The following is a 24,250-nucleotide window of genomic DNA, read 5'->3' as shown; positions in this document are numbered from 1 at the left end:
CAGTCCTCAGCGATGCCCAAAGGTCAGATGGGATATTTTTAAAATGCCCCCGGTGAAAATCAATGGCCAAAAAAAGAGTCATGAAGCAGGACGGGGCGCCACCCTAACCAGCCGAGTCCCCTCAGATATAACCAATCTGAAGAGGAAACGAGAGATGGTGGGGGGACACATGACAAATCGAGAGAGGAACCGGGCGAAATAAAGCGAAAGAAGTCGCAAATACACAACGGCGAATGAGCGAAAGGAGGCCTGGCAGATACATCACTGTGTCAGGTTACACAGACACTCTGCGGCCACAGATTCATCATCTCTGCCCGGGTCTCAACAGGAGGAGAGAGGGTTGGTAGGGCAGAGGACGCAAAGTGACCACTGCTGACCACCTGGGTAAACCTGCGACTTTTAACACAACAGCCCCTGGCCCGGCTCGCCCCGCGGCTCGCGTGTCACAGACAAGGACAAAATAACAGAAGTGACGGTAAACGTTTGCTCTTTGTGCTGCTAAACGTGTGAGTTTATAGTGCTGGTGATGAGCGTGAGAGAGGATAAAACAAAAGAAGGGAAACATATCTCCATCTTCATCTGCTTTGGCGGACATGATATTTATGTTGTGGTATGATTTGGTCCAGTTGAATCTGAATCGCTGCCCAGAAACTTTCTTCTCTTTGCTTATTTCCGTGCTTATGTTGACCGCATCTTTGTTCGCTAAAAATCCAAGCTGGATTTTGTGAAATCATAAATGTGGTAATACACATAGAAACTAAAACTAAAATTTGAAATAAGACCTGATGTTCTTGCACTGTGAAAAAAACATCATTATGGGATTTTTGCCTTTAAAAACAACATTTAAACAAGATCAATTTCATAAGATAATTTTCAGTCTTGAATTAAGTTTCGTTTTTGCCCCATTGGCACAGTGTTTCTTGTTTTAAGCAAAAAATACATTTTATTGGAGTTTAGCCTAAAACATCAACAAAAAAAGAAAAATAAACTTTGTTATAAAATTGAATATATTTTCTTTGAAATTAAAAAAGTCCTTATTTTGTTTTTAGGATGTTTGGGTATTTTAACCGGACAACTAAACACAAATACTAATGAAGAAAATGATTTGTTGCAATGCAGAATCTGACATTTTTATCCAAAGTGACTTACAGTGCATTCAAGATTTACATTTTTATCAGTATGTGTGTTTCCTGGGATCAAACCCGTGACCTTTTGTGCTGTTAACGCTCTACCAGTTGAGCTACAGGATCAGATGATGTCAGTGTTGGGTTTACCGCTCTCATCTGATCACTTGCGTCTGTCGGATGGGAATGTCTGGATATTTTTTTCAAATATTTTTTTCACGTTCTATATTCTCCATCCTTTTTATTTTCCAAGCCTCACAGAGACATACGATCCACAACTGGAAACACAAACACATTCACTCCTTGCTGTAAAGCAAACTATATGTTGGAAAATGTGACTTTGTGAGAGAAGGATACTCGAGTCTGTGTTTGGACATTGCCAAAACCTCAAAATATGATAAGTACATGTGCTTAGTGATCCGAAACCCTCACTATTAAACCAATCGCACTATAGCCATGAAGACTTTTTGAGTAGAGGTGTGTTGTTAATTTCTACGAAATTACATCAGTTTATCTCTGATTCTTTAAAGGAACACTCCCACTCTTTTTCAAAATAGGCTCATTTTCCAGCTCCCCTAGAGTTAAACATGTACTTTTTACCGTTTTGAAATCCATTCAGCCGATCTCCGGGTCTGGCGGTACCATTTTTAGCATAGCTTAGCATAATCCATTGAATCTGATTAGATCATTAGCATTGTGCTAAAAATAAGAGTTTCAATATTTTTCCTATTTAAAACTTGACTTTTCTGTAGTTACATCTTGTACGAAGATGACAGAAAATTAAAAGTTGTGATTTTCTAGGCAGATATGGCTAGGAACTATACTCTCATTCTGGCGTAATAATCAAGGACTTTGCTGCCGTAACATGGCTGCAGGAGGCGCAATGATATTGCACAGTCCCCAAAAATAGTCCCCTGCTATTGAAATTAATATCAAAAAGTCAAGTTTTAGGTAGGAAAATTTTCGAAACTCTTTGGTTATTTTTTATTTTTTAGCGCGATGCTAATACTCTAATCCGATTCAATGGATTATGCTAAGCTATGCTAAAAGTGCTAGCGCCAGACCCGGAGATCAGCTGAATGGATTCCAAATACGGTAAAAATCAAATGTTTAACTCCAGGGGAGCTGGAAATTAGCATATTTTCAAAAAAGTGGTGTTTTTTAAGAAAGCTGCATGTTTGATCTTAGTGGCATTCTTAGTTGTTTATCAGTGACAGTGTTGGGTAAGTTACTCAAAAAAAGTAATTAATTACTAGTTACTAATTACATCTTCAATCATGTAATTAGATTACTTTACAAATTACTCTCCTCAAAAAGAATTTAATTACTTATTACTAATTAATTTCTAAATCCTATTTAGTACATGATACAAGGATAGGCTTAAATTAGCTCGAAGAAATAATATATAAAAGTACATCAATTATCCTGATCCGACTTAAGGGTCCAATTTTCTCTATTAACTAACTATTAACTACTTTTGCCTCAATATACTCCAACTACTGCTTATTAATACTAAAGAAGTTGTTAATTTTAAGTATTGGTAGAATTGGGGACGGTTAAGGACGGTTAAGGCATTAATATGTGCTTTTAAGTATTAATAAACAGCCAGCATCTCATTAATATTAATGCTAATAATCAACCAGTTAATAGTGAGAATTGTAAACTTAAACCATGTTAAATCCACTATTGTATTATAGTATACATAATTGTTTTACAGTCCATACACAGTATTTAGTTACATCAGAAGTAACTGTGATTAGATTACAAGAAAAATAAGAGTAATTCCTTACTTTACTTTTTCAAGGGAAAAGTAATTAAATTACAGTAACTAATTACTTAGTAACTAGTTACACCCAACACTGATCAGTGAATGACTTGTTTTATGAAACAAAAGAAATGTTGCATACACTGAAACATAATTTGCTTATTTGTTATCACAAGTATTATTTTCTGAATGCTTCACTACAGGTCATATAACAAATGTTAGAAAAAAGCTGATAAAGTAGAGAACAAAGCTTTAAACAAGACCTTCGTTGTTCCTGTGTGTATCTGAATTTTACAAAGTGTTGTAATGAGAGAAAAACAAAGAGATTTTGCCTGCAAGCAAGATGTGAACGGTTAAGGGCCTAAGTGTGTGTGTGTGTGTGTGTGTGTGTGTGTGTGTGTGTGTGTGTGTGTGTGTGTGTGTGTGTGTGTGTGTGTGTATGAGAGTGAGTGTGCGTGAGTGTGTGCGTGTACACATGCATGTTTGTGTGTATGAGAGTGATTGTGTATGAGAGTGTGTGTTGCTGTCCTGTCTCTTTGTACATGAATTAGGCATAAGGAGCAGGGGAATGAGGAGTGACGATGTTTGGGGATAAGCCGATGGGTTTGAGAACAGAGAAAAAGAGTGGGAATATTTTTTATTCATTTTTGTTACATTGAAGACAAAGATGAAAGGGTCAGTAACTCCAGTCCAACCATCACCAGATGACAGTGGCTATAAATCTGATGGTGTCTTACTGTCACTCAGCTCGTTTACATGCACACCAATAATGCGATTATTTCCAATAATGCGAGTAAGGACTTAATCGCAGTAAGATGTTTACATGACTGGAGCTAACCTGTTCACTCCGGTTTACATGCAGTTTTTATTTTCGGATTATTCACACATAGCCCAATGCAGAGCACAAATGATGAACTCACATATATGGTCCACTGTTTTAATTTACTTACGTTAAATGACAAACACGTTGTTATAGATGTATTTAATTATCCGGTGCCGTAATGAAGATATAAATATGACAGTGCCTGTAAAGGGCGTTCACATTAAAACGATATAAAAATATAGTTTTAAATTTTTTTTATATTAAAGACAATAGCAGAGTTCACACAACAACTATAACGATAACGATTTTGGCACATGATGAACGATGAACCATTGACAGCCAATCAAATCTATTTTAACTTGAAGTGCATGCGCACTTAAATGCAGTAAAGCTCATTCATTTATGAGGTCTATAACAAAAAATTACCTCAGGTATCCAGTGCTGATGCAGTTGCTGTGAAATTCAATACTTAATGCTTTTTCTACCACACTGACTACGCCAAAAGGTAAGATATTATTAAACAAACTACTACATTTATTGTTTAGTTACGCGAAACGCAGCGAGTTGAGGACATCTGCTGGTTTCCCGCTGTGTAAATGCAACAAGAACAGAATATTCAGTGACATGTAAACAATTGCAAAAAAGTTTTTATTACAAGAAATATCCAATATTAGGTAATGCCGCGCTGGTTGAGCGAATTAGCATGAAGTTATCATTATGATGTGGTCACTACTATATTTATCGTTATAATTATTGTTATAATGTCCCTTAATGGTTTAATAAACTGATATCGTGTTATTTGGGCTATTTCTGAATGAAGACAGACTGCTGACAGCGAGTCGTGTTGGCAGAGTTCACGTAAAACTTCCTAATGTCAAGTTTAAAACAAATTTGTGTTAAAGGTGCATGACTAAAACACACACGCACTTCAGGTAGTGCGGTATAAATGCGATTAAAGTGTTTACATGGACGCTTACTGCGATTATAAACTGCGTACGCCACCTCTTTTAATGCGATTATAATTACTGCGATTATGAGCTTAATCGCATTATTTTTATTGAATTATTGTGTTTAGTTGCTAAAGTAGGTAAAGTATAATCGCAGTATTGACAAAATCCCATTATAATCGCATTATTGATGTGCATGTAAACGAGCTCATTGTCTTTTTGTTCGAGGTATCAGCTAAACTTTAATAAGTTTAAGTTTATGGGCCCTATTTAAACGAACAAAGCGCATCTATTTAAGGTCTAAAGCGCATGGTCTGAATGGGCGTGTCTGAATCCACTTTTGCTAATTTAACGACAGGAAAAATGGTCTGTGCGCCGAGCGAACGGCCTAAAAGGGTTGTTCCATTTTTTGTAATGAGCAATGGGTGTTTTGGGTGTAATGTGCAGTAAACCAATGAGAGTCGCAGCTCTCATCCCCTTCAAATGCCAGTTGCGCCTGGCGCATGCCTAATCCCCATTTAGATGACAGACTTTGTCAACTGAAAAACTAAGCGGAGGAAGAAGACCACCAGTTTAAGATTAATGTTAAAAAATTATGTTGTTTTCATTTGTATTGAAAATTTTTTTTTTTTTTTTATTAAAACCGTTAAAAGCCGTTTTCTTTTAGTCATTGAAGTAAAAATAGCAGGCTTTTAATTACTGTAAATGTATGGATAAAAATAATTTACTGTAAGAAAAGGTTTGTACTCTAAAAATACTTAATTTGTAACAAACAGGAGATAAAGAATTTACAAATGTGCGGAGAACCGTTTCAGCACTCGGACAGCGCCATGAGTTTTTTAAAGCATTACTTAAAAATGTTTCTCATCTCACCATATCCACAGGTACAGAGTCATCATATACAATAAATCTGTGGGGTAGCATTTAAAAAAACATTTAAAAATAGATTAATTTGTTTAAAGCAAAACATCTTATTACTTACCAGTCTACAAGTGAAGCAGCTCTTTACACATTCTAACGTCTTGTAATCGGTCCTCATTTATGTCCAAGAGACTCAATAATAATTGTTTACATTTTAAATCTTTAATTTATCATATTATAAAAAGGGTTTGTTCTGCTGCGCATCCATGTGTGTGATAAGCAAACGTGTATTGTAGTCCCATATTATAACCGCGCTCTTTAAATAACAAAAACAATATTGCGCCATTGACTTTAGACTTTAGAGCAGGATTTTGTTGGTCAATGGCGTAGTCTATTTTAGTTGCCTCAAAAAAGCAACGTGCCAACAATGCGCCTGAACACACCTCGTTTTCAGACCAGAACGCCCATGGGTGCAAAATTGGGCGCAAATGCATTTGCTATTTAAATAACGTGGCGCTAAATGTGAAAAGGATCATTGCGCTGGGTTGAAACTAGCAAAAGACACTTGCGTCCCGCATTGCGTTGCATTGAATCGGGGGTATGATAGGGCCCTATATCTCAGTTGAAGTCACATACTTTGACTTATACACATAACATACACTAAAACAATGATCATTAAATGATCCACTTTTTTGGAGTCATGCTCTTTAATTCAATAATACTTTATGTAATGATTTTGGTACTCTATAAAACGTAATGTGCATACTGTAATATACCTAAATACATTGGTTTTGCTTTGATTGGTGACGTTTAGCTTTGACGTTTCTGATGTCAGTGCAGGTCCAGTGAGACCTCGGACCCTTTACACCTTTCAGATTGGAGAGCAGGACAGTTTGACTCGTTTCCTATTTTGATCTTTTCCCTCAAAGCTATCTGTGGGAAAGAGCAGGAAGAAAGAGAAATCTGGTTGAGAGTTTTGAATGTGCCACCTCGCCGTTAGATTGTCTTGTTGGCTAATTAGAGAGCGGCAGAACGATTCACCTTGTTAATGAGAAGGCCTTGCACACCATTGGCCCGCGGGTGAGACAGAAAACGAGAGATCCAGAGAGCGAGAGAGCCCTTCTTCACCGCCTGCAGTCTCTACCTCTCTGAAGATTCTCAGTTTTTGATTTAAAATGAATAAATCATCGCCATCGTCCTTACGGTGCACACGACTCTCATCTGCCACAGATGCAAATTACACCTGATCAATAGAAAGTGACGTCGCGTGGATCTCCCTTATAGAAGAAAGACTGAGAGAGAAAGAGAAGAACGCTTGCCAAGCATCTCAAACAAAAGATTTTCTACTTAGATAAGCGAAATTTTTAATGATCTCGTCCAGGAGCAAAACCATGTTGCTTTAAATGTTTCCTCTAGACAATAATATCACTGCTTCAAAAACTCACAAGCTCCTGCTGTTAATATGCGTTGATTGTTTTCATTGCTATTAAGTTAATAACTTTGAGGATAATTAAAGTAAGATATTAGACAAGGTCAATCGGTTTACACATAATTCTGCACGTGTGCGGTTCTGTTGAATGTAGAGTACTGTAAATTATGTTTTTAATACAGGAAGTGACCTCATAAGCCTGACATCTGGGAGGGCCGGAGCATTGTGTAATTGGGGTTTGTCCTAAACGGCAGGTCTCTCTAAAAAGTAAAAGTTGGATCTACTTTAAAATTACAGAAAATAGTAACCCTTAAAAAAATGTTTATCAACATTTAACTCTTTTCCCGCCAGCGTTGTTTTTAAAGTTGCCAAAATTTTTCATGTTTTTCACAAAGGTTTAATGCCTTTCAGAAAATGTTCTTCTTTAAATATATAAAAATGCAATATATCAAATGAAAGAACAGACCCTCTGCTTTCAAAGAAAAAAAAACATTTCATCCTTCATTAGTTCTCTGTTTATCACCTCTTAAATATAGGTAGGTTTCTTCAAAAGCACCAAATTTTGAGCAAAAAGCTGAGATGATTGCATTTTTGTGAAAGACTTTTGATAGGGATCAGATTCAGAGCAATCCTCACAACATACAGCTGTTGGCCCTAGCGCAATACTTCCGGGTTTTATAAGTTGTGCCACCTGGTGGATAATAGCGGTATTGCAGATAGCCGGAAATACTCGTCATTGGCAGGGAAGCGTTTTCTCTTAATTGACAAGTTAACTCGTCAGTGGCGGGGATCCAACCTTCGGACAACTGCTTCAAAATGTCAAGTCATTTTAAATGAAGGTCAATGATCAGATTTATCTGTAAACTGGACATTTAAAACATTGCCATTGCATACATTGAAACAGCATTGCCATCCATCTGCTGCACTTCTCCTAAAAGTATCTGTTATACATTTTTACAGTTTGCTGAATAAAAGTATGCCACTTCTTCACTGTTATTATAGACATATTTTCCCTACTGTATTGTCTTAACTTTTGATTCCCAATAATCACAGTCTACATAAATAGATCCTGAATTTATTATGCTTTATATTCTGTTACGAGAGTTAAATATTGCAAACGTCATTTTAAGGTAAATCTACACCGATGGAAAAAAGTAGTCAAAATATTTACCACATCTGTCACTAACTGCGTTTCCATTTGCGCATTATTTTCTAAATGTCAACAAAAAACTTGCGAAATGACTGCAGTTCCATTAACTGACCTTATGCGACTAAAACATAATTTTTTTGTAAATGAAATTGTTCTCTTGCGATACGTGTAAGTAATTCCAAAAAACGTGGTGACGGGTGTGTTCGACTTCATACGGTGCCGTGTCGATGCGAATGACATCAAAATACTGCGAGAGTGTCACGTAAGCATACCGAGCAGTCGACTCCTGAATTGCTCTTGCGGTATTTTGATGTCATGTGCTTGTCTGTTCTTGTGACACCGCATGAAGTTGACCACACCTTCTTTGTCCTTTAATAAAAGTTTCATATTTAAATAATTTTAATGTGACTTTAACGCATGTCAGGTGATCTGTAATTGCGAATAAAAAAGTTTCCCTTTAAGTTTTGCAATATATTCCTTGTAGGGATGCATAATAATTAATTGCGATTAATCTATAGCAGAATAGAAGTTTACATCATGTATGTGTGTGAACTGTGTATAATAATTATGTATATATAAATATGCACACATGCGTGTATAATTTTAAGAAAAAAGATATTTATATATTAAGTATTTATATTTATATACATTGCAAAAAATGATTTTACAAGAATTTTTTTTTTTAGTATTTTTGTCTTGTTTTCAGTACTAATAATATCTAAAAATTCTTAAATTAAGATGCTTTTTCTTGATGAGCAAAACGACCCAAGAAAGGTGAGGTGTGTAATTTTTCGAAGGATCTCTTGACAGAAATGCAAAATAATATACAAAACTGTATTATCAGGGGTGTATAAAGACCTTTTATAATGAACCGTTATGTTTTTATTACCTTAGAATGAGACATTTTTATCTACATACACTGAGGGTCCCCTAACATGGAAGTCGCCATTTTGTGCCGCCATGTTTCTACAGAAGCCCTTAACGGACAAACTTTTTAACCAAGTTGTCTCCGAAGATGACATGTTTGTCTGGTGGTGGCTACCGTAGCTTCTCTATGCGTTTTAAATGCAGTGGGTGAGCAGTTCACTGAACCATTGGTTGCAATTTGCAACCTCACCACTAGATGCCACTAACATTTACACACTGCACCTTTAAGTGATGTTGTGCATAAAACAAGCATACAAATCTGCCAATAGGGTAAGCAAAAAATCTTGAAAATTTTTCTTAAACACTAAATTCAAGAAAAATTAGTTTACCCGATTGACAGATTTTTTTTTTGCTTGTTTTATGCACAAAATCACTTAAATTGTTTTTTTTTTTGTCTAAAAACTAGACTTATTTTCTTGGGTCGTTTTGCTCATCATGAAAAAATATCTTAATTTAAGAATTTTTATATATTTTTACTGAAAACAAAACAAAAATACTAAGAAAATGTTTTCTTGAAAATAATTTGCAGTGTATAATATAAATTATATATAAGTATACAAATGTATATACACATGTAAACATTTCTTAAATATATACATGCATGTGTGTGCATTTATCGATACAAAGTTGTTATACACAGTTCACACACATATGATGTAAACAAAAACTGTTATTCTGCTATACATTAATCGTGATTAATCGTTATGCTTCCCTAATTCCTTGTTTAAAGGTATAGCGGAGGATTTTCTCGAATTTTAGAAAAGAACCGCCTTCTCCACTTTTTAAAAAAATGCAATTGCACAACACTACTGATTGACAACTAGGAGGACCAATAGTCTTGATGATCCACCCGGAAACAACAAATCCTCCACAATACCTTTAAATTGCATGAAAACCACCTCACCACACCAAAACTTTTTTGCGATATATGGGAGTTTATACGAAATTGCTGTTTCCATTAGGCACATCTTCAATTCGCTATTTCAATTTGCGCAATTTGAAGTGTAACGAAAACGCAGCTTTTATAAAGGTCCTGTACAGATTTGTATACATTGGTACCATTATGTACCTCTGAGATACTAACAGCCCCAGTGACAGCTTGGGTACATATTTTAACAAAAAATTTTTTTTTGAGAGTGTATTATATTCATTCTCCCTAACAAGAGTAACAAAACTCTTAATTCAGTGTCCAGTGGCAGGATGGGTAAAAGGGCAGATTTTGCCCCCTACTGGTTACTGCACATGACCGATGCCTGCTTAAATTCCCCTAAACCCCCCTGTTGTTCCCCGTTCTGCTCGGGTACAGACATCTGTGTGTGGTGCCGGGAGCCGATGGCCTGAGGGCGAACAGAACGAGAACAGAAGGTTTTAATGCACACGAGCTGATAGAAATGAGCAGGTTTGCTTATGTTTTCAGTGGTTTGAAGTGAAACACACGTGAGCTCGAAGTTAAGCTGTGTGACCGTCATTTACTTTTGCAAGATCTTTGTGAACACGGTCGAAGTGTCAGACAGATGGTTTTCAATGCAATTGCGTTAATATTAGCTTAGTGTGACTTTTCAAATAAAAAGTGTCACGGTCTCACCTCAAAGGGCAAGAGGTTTAGCTTTAGGGACAGATCCCAAAAGATATTGATCATTTTATGGCATTGTGTGATTTCATAGGGCTGGAAAAGGTTATCGAATTGTTTGTGTGTTTCTGCTGTTCTTTGTTGAAAGGTTACATTCAAAATAACATCAGTTCAGGTTGTAAGAAAAACAAAAAAATATTTGTTTGTGCATAAATGTTCTCAGTTCATTGTGGAGAGCATTGCGTTCGATGAGCATTGCATTCGAGCCCAGGCAACACACACATACTGACTATTAATGTATACCTTTTAATCCACTTTAGATGACAGCGTCTGCCAAATGTATTAATGTAAATGTGTTATCATAGTAAATGAGTGTCATTTTGATATACAGTGTAAGTAAAACTTCTGTTTAACAATATATTCAAAGCAATTACCATTTCTACAATTAGCTAATATTCAACATTTATTTTTGAAGCAGTAGTGCAGTTTGCTAAAATAATTCATATGAATATTTCTGTAAATTTGCAGTAATGAGTTCAGCGGTTAACTAACTCTACACATAGTTGAGCTATAATTTCCTTCTCGTCTCTGTCTGGTAGATGTCGGGCGATTTGTCTGTAATGGTGCTGGTAACACAGATGGCACTCTGGGACCTGCATTTATCAGAACGCCATAAATCTGCGACTGCGGCAGTAGCCGGAGGCACGAAACATGCAGAGAGTCTGGTGCCAACAGCCGTGTAGACGTAGCGGCGCTGTGATCCTTGAGCGGGGCATCACGTGCTGTTGGTGAAATAAGATTATCTCAGGGGTCAGTGGTCTGTGTGGTGGAGGATGTGGTGATATGCACGGTGATATCAGAGGATTGTGGGAATGGTGAATTACGCGTTAATCAATGACCTAGAAATAAAAGTTTTGTCATCATTTATTCACTCTCGTGTCAGTTCAAACCTACACGACTTTCTTTTGTTGAGCACAAATGTGAATGTTTAGGACTAGGAGGTGCTGCTTTTTGCATACACTCGCCTAAAGGATTATTAGGAACACCTGTTCAATTTCTCATTAATGCAATTATCTAATCAACCAATCACATGGCAGTTGCTTCAATGCATTTAGGGGTGTGGTCCTGGGCAAGACAATCTCTTGAACTCCAAATTGAATGTAAGAATGGGAAAGAAAAGTGGTTTAAGCAATTTTGAGTGTGGCATGGTTGTTGGTGCCAGACGGGCCGGTCTGAGTATTTCACGATCTGCTCAGTTACTGGGATTTTCACGCACAACCATTTCTGGGGTTTACAAAGAATGGTGTGAAAAGGGAAAAAAATCCTGTATGCGGCAGTCCTGTGGGCAAGCTGATAGAAGAGCAACTTTGACTGAAATAACCACTCGTTACAACTGAGGTATAAAGCAAAGCATTTGTGAAGCCACAACACGCACAGCCTTGAGGCGGATGGGCTACAACAGCAAAAGACCCCACCGGGTACCACTCATCTCCACTACAAATAGGAAAAAGAGGCTACAATTTGCACGAGCTCACCACAATTGGACAGTTGAAGACTGGAAAAATGTTGCCTGGTCTGATGAGTCTCGATTTCTGTTGATAAATTCAGATGGTTGAGTCAGAATTTGGCGTAAACAGAATGAGAACATGGATCCATCATGCCTTGTTAGCACTGTGTAGGCTGGTGGTGGTGGTTTAATGGTGTGGGGGATGTTTTCTTGACACACTTTAGGCCCCTTAGTGCCAATTGGGCATCATTTAAATGCCTCAGCCTACCTGAGCATTGTTTCTGACCATGTCCATCCCTTTATGACCACCATGTACCCATCCTTTGATGGCTACTTCTAGCAGGATAATGCATCATGTCACAAAGCTCATAATTTCAAATTGGTTTTTTGAACATGACAATGAGTTCACTGTACTAAAATGGCCCCCACAGTCACCAGATCTAAACCCAATTGAGCATCTTTGGGATGTGGTGGAAGAGGAGCTTCGTGCCCTGGATATGCATCCCACGAATCTCCATAAACTGCAAGATGCTATCCTATCAATATGGGCCAACATTTCTAAAGAATGCTTTCAGCACCTTGTTGAATCAATGCCACGTAGAATTAAGGCAGTTCTGAAGGCGAAAGGGGGTCAAACACAGTATTAGTATGGTGTTCCTAATAATCCTTTAGGTGAGTGTACATTTACATATACTTGTATGCTTTTACAAGACACGTTTATTATGCAAAGTGACATGCAGTGCACTCAAGCTATAGAAACTATACAGTCCACAAATTAAAATTAAAAATAATCCATACATTTTGTAAACTATATTCCAAATCTTTCGAAGCCATACAATCGTTTTGTGTGTGACTGCCAGTCAGCGTCTGATTCAACACTGCTGAACTTCTTTATGGTTTCATTGAAGAAAACAATGGGATCAATGACGAGTAAGTGATGTGAAGATTTGTATTTCTTTGTGAAGCTTGAATGATCTCTCCAGGAGTTTTTAAAGGGTCTTTGGGTGCTGCTTGGGATTATGGGTCACATTTGTGTCATGCCAACACAAAAGGCCGTATGCTTTCACATCACACACTCCATTCCTATTTCCTTCACACTGCATGCACAATTTACAAACTACAGCAATCTTTATAACGTTACAGACTCGCTGATCTTAACACACAGAAAAGAGAAAAGCACATGAAAGATTGCATTGATTGCACACACACACACACACACACACACACACACACACACACACACACACACACACACACACACACACACACACACACACACACACACACATACACGCACGCACACACCAGCAGGCACATGGCTGTATACTCCCTCACTGCAGACAGACTGTGACGGGTGTGTATGTGTGAGGCCATATGTGGTTGTGTATGTGTGTGCGTGTGTGTGTGTGTGTGTGTGTGTGTGTGTGTGTGTGTGTGTGTGTCCTCAGGCTCTAACACGTCCTCAGAAAGGGTTGTGTGAGTGAGGCTGCCCTGCAGGAAACCTTGACATTACCTGAGGCATCACCGGCCCCTCTTACATTTCACAAAGTGAAAAATCAAATTAGAGAGTGTGAGCACACACACACACACACACACACACACACACATTTATATTCACACCTAATGTCTCTAAACACACTCACTTTCATTTTAAAGGTTTGCTGATGGACGGATGGCGTCTGCGATTGGCGTTTTCACATCATTCTGCAAAGGATGGTTGTTGTGTTCGAAATAGATTACTAGCCTACTGGTTTAATGCATATTATAAAACGGTTCTATTTAGTGATTTTTACTTTATGATAGTTGCGTTTGTATTTATCTTTTGTATAAGTCACAGCTAAAGGGGGTGCATTGTGTCCGCTTCGCATCATCATGCCTAACAACGCCCTCCAGCCGTGACTTATTCCACATACTGCACATCCTCTCGTATCTTATTACTTACCTGTGTTCCATATTGAATGCATTAAAAAACAATAAATGTTTCATGCACATTTACTCTTAAAATGCATGCACTGTAAATAAACAACTTCATAATATTTATAGTCATATAATCAAATAAATTCTTTTTTTAAATCAATCAATCAATCGATCCAGTCAATCCTCTTTCACACAGTAATTCTGGTAAATTACTATGAATTTACCAGAATGAATTTACCAGTAAATACAAAAATGTGCTGTTCACACACGCAGTGGCGTTCCGTTATTTTACCAGTAAGACATCATTCACACATCAGTATCAAAATACCAGTAAATTCGTTGAGAAATCGGAAGTACCTGTAGCACGCGGCGAGCTCAGTGTTGTATTTGTAAACAATCCACGTCGTTCATAACCACGGTCCGTATTTTGCTGTTTTTACGTCTGTGGTAAACAGTCGCGAAGTTGCTCATGACCAAACAACATTGAATGACACGACGTCAAACCGAAAATGCGTTTTTAACAACACTACTGTTTGCACGTTAGGCTTCACAGAGGGCGTGCTAAGGACGTCGGCAATTCGGCGGTAAGCTTTAAACAACTTTTGTAAAGAAATGTGGACGTAAACTTCAGGTGTGCTCAACTTTCAAGCAGCATGTGTGTGGAAAGCGTCCGTAAACAGTGCGGGGGTAAACGCGTCATCTGTATTAAAGCGCTATGATTGGCCCGAAGCTGTCAGCACGGTCTGACGTCGTCCGTTCTAAATGCCGGTAATTCTATAATTTTCGTTCACACATAGCGCTTACCGGTAAATTACTGGTAATCTTACAACCTGTCTTACTGGTAAATTGGGAGCACTGATTTACCGGAAAGGTTCTGTTCACACATGATCTGTTAACTGCAATTTACCAGTAAATTACCAGTAAAGACTGTATGTGTGAAAGGGACTAATGAGTAAAGTATGAGTTATAAAAATAATTGTTGAGTGCCTTGCATTGTGGGATATGGTATCCAGTTGTGCTAACTGTGATTGTATACTGTGCATTTTGGGATATTTTATGCATACACATCAGACATGACTAATGCTACATCAAACGCGTGGCATCGCGTTATTCGCTCTAGATTACTCATGGCATTTAAATTTTTGCTCGAGTTACATATTTTCAACTTGGGCGAAGATGCGTTTGAGGCGAACTGCGTGTCGCCCATATTGCGTCATTCGCATTCCCCCACGTGAGGACGTGTCTGACCGCGTCTTTGCATTTACTTTGTATGTAATCTATCGCGCAAATCGTTGAACTCGCATCTGGTGTGAACTCACAGTAACTGTTGGTTCACACCAGATGCGAGTTCAAGATTATTCGCAATATGGGTGGCGCATTTGCCGCAAAAACACACGCTATTCGCCTCAAACGCATCTTTGCCCAAGTTGAAAATATTCAACTCGAGCAAAAAATTCTAGAGCGAGTTACGCGATGCCCCGCGTTTAGTGTGTACGTAGCATAAAAGAGTGGTATAAATGAGGCAGGTTAAACATAGAGATTTGAACCGTTCTTATGTTGAAACCAACATGCTCATCAGTTGAACTAAACTTTATAGTGAATGTGCATTTTTTTGTGATCTGACTGTTGTTAAAGGCGGAGTCCATGATGTTTGAAAGCCAATGTTGATATTTGAAATCACCTAAACAAACACGCCCCTACCCCAATAGAATCTGGACCTTCTGTTGATAGACCCGCCCCACACATACGCAACCCGGCATTTGATTTGATTTGATTGGCTATAAGTGTGTTTTGGTAGTCGGCCCGTCTCCTTTTCCAACGCGTTTTTCAAACATCGTGGACTCCGCCTTTAAAGAATCATTACATGTGATGTTAGCATGAGTGCATTTGAGTTATCTGTAATATGTTAACTATTCAAAAACAACATATCCTTTAGTCTTTGTTGAGCTTTCTGCTTATTGGATTTTTGTGTTAACTATGTTAATGTTTACCACTTTGACATAAAGTGGTAAGGTAAAATGATGCCTCATGTCACAATGCACATGAATATAGATAATTATTTATGATTCTCTTTCCTTTCGCAGATGCAGCAACAGGAACTCGCTCAAATGAGACAGCGAGATGCCAATCTGACAGCGCTCGCCGCCATCGGCCCTCGCAAGAAACGAAAGGTGGACTCACCCGGTGCTACAACAACAGGCGCTGAGGTAAGAACATCAACGCATTCAAACGGCTGTTATTTGAGATTTGAAATGTGCCTGGATTTAGATTTTCAAAGCACTCCCTTTTATTGTCATACAGATGTTTTTATTCAGGGCTGCATCCCAGCTGCATACTTTTACTTCAGTATGCATTGAAAGTATGCACTGTGGTGATGAGAAATTTGTTTTTTTAACTATAAATGTTGGAAGAGAAACACAAACTTGTCTTCTTTACTGTAGATCAAGAGGTCAAATGATGTCAAACGAGTATCTTGCCAAAACTAATAAAAAAATGAAAGTCAACTTTTGACTGAATGAGATCAGAAGACATTTTTGCATTTGTTGGTGTGCATACCAAAGCTTTTAAATATGGCTAAAAATGCCAGGCGGACACTAACTGCAAGCTCTTTTTGCGCTGATCGCTTTGGTCATTGACAGGGTTCCCACGGGTCCTTGAAATCCGTGAAAGTTTGTGAATTTGGGGGAAAAAATTCAAGGCCCTGGGAAGTTTTTGAAAATATACATACATAGGTACAGGTCATTGAAAGTGCTTGAATCTATTTTATGCAAGAAGTTTTCTGGAAAAATATCCATATTATTCCCTGTGTAGTGTAGGATAATATTATAAAATTTCTAGACTTTTTAAGCACACGTGCTAAACTGTTCACTTTAAATTCTTATATCTTCTCTCTGCGAATGTTGATTCATACCAAAATGCTTTTTTGCATAGTTGTGTTTGACACATGAAAACATCTCGGGTTACGTATGTAACTGTTGTTCCCTGAGAAGGGAACGAGACGCTGCGTCTCTCTTGCCATACTTTCTGCGTCCCTGTAACGCCATCTTTGGCAATATTACAGATAGCGATATGATATATTCCTGGCTCCCACGTCACCCTATCTTTGTTGTTAAGCCTCACCATTGGTTGAATTTGATATACACATTCAGACGCACTTACCCCTGGTGGCGTCCCCAAAGTGTCACCGCAGTTACGCAGCGCGAGTTCCCTCAAAAGGGAACTGTAACAATGTATCTTTAAAGTTAACATAATGTAACCTTGCTCTCACTTGAAATGTGTCCCCACATTTAGGCTATATCCACACGAAGCCGGTGCATTCCCTATCCGATCATTTTTTTCCCTTGCTCTAAAAAAATAATCCGTAAACACGAAACCACTGAAACCGACTGAAACCGGTGTAGTATATATGCCGGACCAGTATGGGGCGCTGTAATTCTGCTACAGATATACACTATACACGGAGAAGAAGACTTTGAGCATGCGCATAACCAACGTATGGTGCTGTCGATGATCGCTTGTTGGTCACCACAATTGCATAGAAGCAATAGAGTTTGCTGTAATAAAGCTAGTAGGCTTTAGTTGCTTCTGTAGCATGAACACAATCACATAGTACGCCGTTATTGTTGTTGCTGTTACGTGTGACGCTTCCGACACGTGATGTGATGACGTTTTCGCTTCACAAAATATACGGATTGGCTGTACAGACGAAACCGCAAGGGTGTCGGTTTCAGATTTATCCACTTTAGGACCAGGTTTCAAAAAATAGCGGTTTCCCTCTCTGAAATCGCCGGATCCGTGTGGATGAAACGCCAATACGATAACAAATTTATGCGTATACAGTGATTCGCGTCTCCGTGTGGACAGCCCCTTAGTCCTTGAATTTGAGGGTATTGGACCTGGAAAGTCCTTGAAAGGTCCTTGAAATTAAAGTTAACTAAGGTGTGGGAACCCTGAATTGAAAGATGCACCGGTTGGTTGTTGTGATGTTTATCCCGCCCCTCCTTCACTGTGATTGGATGGCTGTGTGAGAACTGACATTGATGAGCTGAGCTTTTCACCCAAAGCTGAATACTTTTCAACTGCCGAACACTCAAATAATACTCAATACTCAAAAAATAATTAAAAAAATAATACTGAATACTCAAAACTGCCGAACGCAAACTTTCAGGGCGGAAAAAATGCCAGCTGCTGGCTTTTTTGAAAAGCGACGCACTTTCATTGGAAACAATTGAAAACATACACCGGCCATCGACGTGAAAGCTTTGGTGTGCACACTACCTTAAATTTGCACAAACTTTATATAGTAACAATAAAGTTTTTCACACATTTTCTATTGCTTCTCTAAATTCATAATCATATCAGCGTATTTTTATAGCATCCATTACTTATGAACACAGTATTGTATAGAGTAGAGGTGTGACGAGACACTTACTCCACGAGACCAGATAAGAGTTTTATACTTTTTAAGAAATCCTCAATGATAAAATATATGAATGAGAAACTGAAATCACATTATTTTGAAATGTTTTAACTAATCTAGGACTGTCCCTAACAATTATAAAAATGAAGTAATTTGATAAGCAAATATATAATTAAATATAACAAATGCCTGCAGAGGGCGCCAGCGGACTCACGATTTGTTTTTACCTTCACTTAGGTTGAGAAAATGCTTACTTTTGGCAAACAATGTTTAAATCCATTTAAATCTTTAATATTTGTCCAGTTCTTTCCAATAGAAATGATTCAGCGACTGTAATTCTTGAGCAAGAACATTAAATCATGTAAACTCATGTGAGGGTTTAATCTGCTGAGCCACTAAACATGTGAATGATCAACAAACACAACGTGTCTCAGATTTTATATGAGTTCCCAAACGAACATTTTGGAAACCCAAACAAAAAAGCACATGCAGTAAAAGACCAAATATAATGCATGCACTGTAAAAGGTTTTGCCTCAAACTCAACTTTATTCTGATATCTGGAGACAGATTTCACATCCACCAGAAATCTTGTAACATAATTAATCTCATGAGATCTCATCACACCCCTAGTGTAAAATATTAACAGCACTTCAGGTCAAAAGTGTACCTGTATGTTGTTGCCATCTCTTTATTCTTTATGGTCACGTGTACCTTTGTATAAATTTGAAGTGTAAATTAAATTGGTAATGTACATGGACATCTAATAAAGTATTTGGTTTCAGTGGTAGACCGCAAGCAAACACACTACATGCATTACGTTCCATTGGTTGCGCTGTGTTTTTTTCTTGGAGCAAAGATAAACAACTTAACTTTTTCCTGTGACATTTGTCCACTTTCCCACAGTTAGTTATTGAACTTGACCTGCACTGTGTGCATGTATTACTGTGTTTTTCACATATGGCTGACAGCTCTGCTCTGCATTACATTGTACACACTGGAGATATGAAGAAACATGAGTATTATATTTCCAAAACATCATGTTTTACATGAAGTCATCTGGATCTGTTAAATGTTTAGCTTTGCTGTTGATTTTGCCTCGTGGATTCTGACTAATGCTAAAATGTAATCAGGATAAAAACCCGCCCTGGCAACCAATATATTTATGCATTTGGCAGGCGCTTTTATCCAAAGCGACTTACAGTGCATTACAAGCTATACATTTTTATCAGTACTTGAGTTTCCTGGGTTCGAACCCATGACCTTTTGGAACACCCAAACAATCACAACACCCTAAAACATAGGCGATGATTTCTTTATCGGCGGGCGGGTGCTTGGCACATCGTGACACAATGCTTAGGTTGCTTAGCAATGGCAGACACTACGGGGCGCTTAAGCGCTTTACAGAGGACGTTTTAAACGTAAAGCGCCCCTTATTCAGCAATAACTTCGAGATCCACCAATCAGAGAGGTTGCCAAATTTCAAAAGCATATTTGATACAAATGAATTGAACATATTTGCTGCTTGGCCATTTTGATGGGTGCTTAAGCCCCCAAGCACCCACAGGATCTGCGCGTATGCCCTAAAGTTATTTTAGGTACCATGGTATATATGTGCCACACCATCTGATACCATTATTGCTCTCACTGTAGTTTTTATATGGGTCTTAAAGGGATAGTTCACTCAAAAATGAAAATTTTGTTTTCATTTACACACCCTAATGTTGTTACAAACCTGTATAGGGCCCTATAAAATCTGTTTTATTTTTTCCCAAATTCCGTTTTATTTTTTTCCAAATTCAGTTTTGTCTGTTTTAATTTTTGCAAATTCCGTTATGTCCGTTTTAATTTTTGGCAATTTTATTAACCCATTTTACTGTTATTTTTGTCATAAAAAGAGCGTGCCTTTAATGTTATATACAAATACAATACTTGCTGTCAAATTTCTTATTTTTTCGCTGACTAAAGCAGTCGTGTAGAGCCGCTTCGCCATGGTTTCAGTGTTTTGGAGGGGGTCTGAAATGACGGGAGGGGGTGTATCGCCCAGGTATGCTTCCCCCGGTCTGCATTTCCCCCAGACATATGTTCTTCTACCACACAAAAAACAGAATTTTATTAAAAATATGTAAAATTCCCTAAAACTCCATGTAAACACTAGATTCCGTGTTAATTTGCCAATTCCGTGATTCCGTTATCGCGGAAATTATAGGGCCCTACCTGTATTAATTTCTTTGTTGTTCTAAACACAAAGGAAGATATTTTAAGCAATGTTTGTAACCAAACTGATTTTGAGTATCATTGATTTCCATAGTATTATTTTTCCTACTATGGAAGTCAATGGTGCTTCTGTTTCCTGCTTCATTACAAATATCTTCCGTTGTGTTCAGCCGAACAAAGAAATGTAAACATTTGTTCATTCATTTTTGGGTGAACTATCCCTTTAATTAAAAGTTTTTGTGTGTTCTGTATTGTTTATGAAGTAACGTCACAGTTTGACACAAAGGTAGGACAGGCAGAGGGTAAAATTGTAACTTATTTTCACTTTAGTTTCACCTCGTCTCATTTCTTCATTTCGGCTGGGGCCGTGTGTCGCCCTGCAGGGTTTTTTTCATGCTTTCTCCAGAGCAAAGTGACTTTTCTAAGGGGGTCACGGTGTGCCCGCCGGCTACATCAGCAGCGCTGTATTCAGGCCTTTTCTGAGTTTCACTCTGGGGCTCGGCAGAGATTTCATCTGCACAGAAATGTGCCGCAGGCTCAGGGTTCCTGCATCGCTTTATTCTGCCTGCTCTGATTGTTGGTGTATCTGGACTGCGTTATGCTACAATAAGTCCAAACAAAAACCTCTGTGTCCGGAAACAGTCACCCGATCTGAGATGGAGTCATGAGCGAGATGCTAAAACTCCATGCAGAGAAAATCTTGTGGGTTTGCTGTTACCGGAGAAAGACTGGAGGTTTCATTTAAGTCTTTATCTCCAGTGTTGTTTTCTGAAACTCTTTTAGGGACTTAGAATATCTTATAATATTATAATCCACTTGTGTTCAATAGTAAGTTTTCAGCTTTGAATGTATTTTTCACGGATTACTCTGGTGTGTATGTGTGTGACTGAACTCAGGTAACTCTGGTGTCAGGGTGTTTGTGGGTGTTTTTCTCTCCTCATTCACCTCCCCATCGTCTGGCCAGGCAGCAGCTGGCCGTGGGGCTGAACCTGATAGCCCATGTTGAGTGTAAGGTCTGTCTCCATCCTGAGCTGAGAGAGAAACAAAGAGGCCTTACAGTGCTCTGAGGGATAGATTAGAGAGAGAGACGGGCCCCTAACTGGCCCTGCTCGGGGTCATTTCTCAGGCAAGAGCCACAGTAACTCTCTCGGCACACACACATATCATCTTTTGAAGTCCGTTTCGAAGATATCGTGTAGTATGCACACGGAAAGCATAAATAAGAAAAGAAAGATGAAAGAGTTTAACTATACATAGGGTTAAACTCTCGGGTACGATGAAGATACCAAAATATGAACAGTAGGTCTTCATAGCCACAGGTAGATTTTGAGGAGCATGTTTTAGTCATGAGGTAATACCTGCTGGATGTGTTGGCCAGAGGCGTAGAATGGGGGGAGGTACTGTACCCCCAATAATTAAAACTAGCAATTACAACCCCTCCAATATTTACACAGTGATTAATGGTAACATATGTGCAGTTTACACTTTAACCCGCCAATGTTCAAACCAACTTTACGCCCTTGGGTGAATGATTTCATTTCTGCATCAAATGCAATAGGGTACAGGTGTAGTCTTAAACCTAAATCAACAAAAAAGGTTTTAATCATAAAATGACATGTGATTGCCTTATGCCAACACAAGAGCGCATACAGTCTCAAACATAAACATAATATACGTAGACGCCTTATAGACTGACACTGCCTATTGGAGCTGACGTATCAGCGCGGCCGCCATCTTGGATGCTCCCCAATGCGCCCCCCTGCATTTTATTTTTTACTGAGGTACCGTATTTTCCGGACTATAAGCCGCATCGGAGTATAAGCCGCATCATTCAAAAATGTGTCATAACATATATAAGTCGCAGTGGACTATACGTCGCGTTTATTTAAAAAAATTATTTCACAAAATCCAAGCCGAAGAACAGACATTTAATCTGGAAAGGGGAGTTATTCAACTAAACAATAGCAGACAGAACAGCAGGCTGAATATATTTCTGTACGTTAAAGTAATATTATCAGTTATTTAAATGATAAACCATAGCATACAGAACTTACCTCGAAGGTTGAATAGTCTAAATTAACCAACTAGCGTAAAGTTCGCAGACCTGTCATTCCGCATCACTGAATCCATTAAATTACATAAATACAGCAGCATATAGCGGACTCTTGCGGCTGTAGACCGTAATGTTGTCTCTTGCCACATAAATGTCAAAATTAATTCATACTGACTTACAAGGCGCACCTGACTATAAGACGCAGCACCAGCCAAGTTATGAAAAAACTGCTGCTTAAAGTCCGAAAAATACGGTAGGTGTATTCCCAACTACAATAATCATAACTTTCTGAATTTTCACTAGGGCTGTGCAAAAATATCGATACAGCTAACTATCGTGATACATTTCCCCCCGATAGTGTATCGGTATTTCAATCTCTACTATCGATATTTTCAAAAACTCATCAAATCCCTCTGTGTGCTACTGTAGTTGTCGCTGTCCAGCTGTCTGTCATATGCGGCCGTTCGGCCAATGTCTCATAAGTTAGCGGGAGTGAGAAAATGGCAGAAAATTGAAACACACCTGCAGCTTTCAAAGCCGATGTGTGAAAGTACTTTGGGTTTTTTAATTCAGCTACATTTTTTTAACATTTTTGATAAAAAAAGAAAAAGTATTGCAATGTATCGCATCACGCAACGCATTGTATCGTACCGTGATACATTGTATCATGACCAATGTATCGTAATACGTATCGTACCGTAAGGCCCTTGCCAATACCCAGCCCTAGTTTTCCCACGGTTTGGTTACACGTAAGTAACGTTAGTTACGATGACCTAATATTAAATAAGTTAGCGGGAGTGAGAAAATGGCAGAAAATTTAAACACACCTGCAGCTTTCAAAGCCGACGTGCGAAAGTACTTTGGGTTTTTTAATTCAGCTAAAAAATTTTTACATTTTTGATAAAAAAAGAAAAAGTATTGCAATGTATCGCAGCACGCAATGCATTGTATCGTACTGTGATACATTGTATCATGGCCAATGTATTGTGATACGTATCGTACCGTAAGGATCTTGCCAATACCCAGCCCTAATTTTCACACGGTTTGGTTACACGTAAGCAGAGGCGTCATGCCCATTCAAACTGAGGGGGCAACTGCCCCCTTGGTTTTTTTGAGCCAATGGATTTTGCATCCAACCTCAAAATCAAATAAGCGTCCATTAATCTGTTATTTGACTTTTAATCTGTTTAATATGCACAATATTATACATTATGTGCTGCATCCTTGTCACTTTTCGGAGATTTTCGCCGTTTTGATAGTGTTTTGATCATGTTACATTACTTTTATTCTGGCGGCAGCTGCGCAGTCGCAGACGTCATCAGCGTCTGGGCGCGCTCACGTCACGAGCTCTCTGCTGTTGCTGACTTGCTGCTGCATTTGGCTATCTGAGGAATTAAAACGTGTTAGAAACGCTCACAACATTTCCAAACCCCAGTATGATAATGTGCAGTTAACCTCCTCTGTGTAGAAAATGTATGGTTTAAAATGTGACCGTCTCAACGTTATATTAGTAGAGATTCATATTCTTGGCACAACGCCAAA

At 38.4% G+C, this 24,250-nt stretch overlaps 1 protein-coding gene across 4 annotated transcripts in view; it reads left to right on the top strand.

Moving 5' to 3' along the window:
• LOC129418790 (transcription initiation factor TFIID subunit 4) overlaps positions 1-24,250 on the top strand; it is a 128,462-nt gene that overhangs the window by 59,156 nt on the left and 45,056 nt on the right. For 3 of the 4 annotated variants that reach the window (XM_055173669.2, XM_055173668.2, XM_055173673.2), the window contains one exon: positions 16,105-16,227. In XM_055173669.2, coding sequence (XP_055029644.2) covers positions 16,105-16,227 — 123 coding nt within the window. Of the gene's footprint in view, positions 1-11,195; positions 11,467-16,104; positions 16,228-24,250 lie in introns of those variants that run through there. The other variant, XM_055173672.2, reaches the window with a different exon arrangement.

This window comes from Misgurnus anguillicaudatus, chromosome 15 (assembly GCF_027580225.2).
Source record: "Misgurnus anguillicaudatus chromosome 15, ASM2758022v2, whole genome shotgun sequence".
Taxonomy (NCBI): Eukaryota; Metazoa; Chordata; class Actinopteri; order Cypriniformes; family Cobitidae; genus Misgurnus; species Misgurnus anguillicaudatus.
The sequence above is the reverse complement of the archived record's forward strand: the minus strand, read 5'-3'. Positions and strand labels throughout refer to the sequence as shown.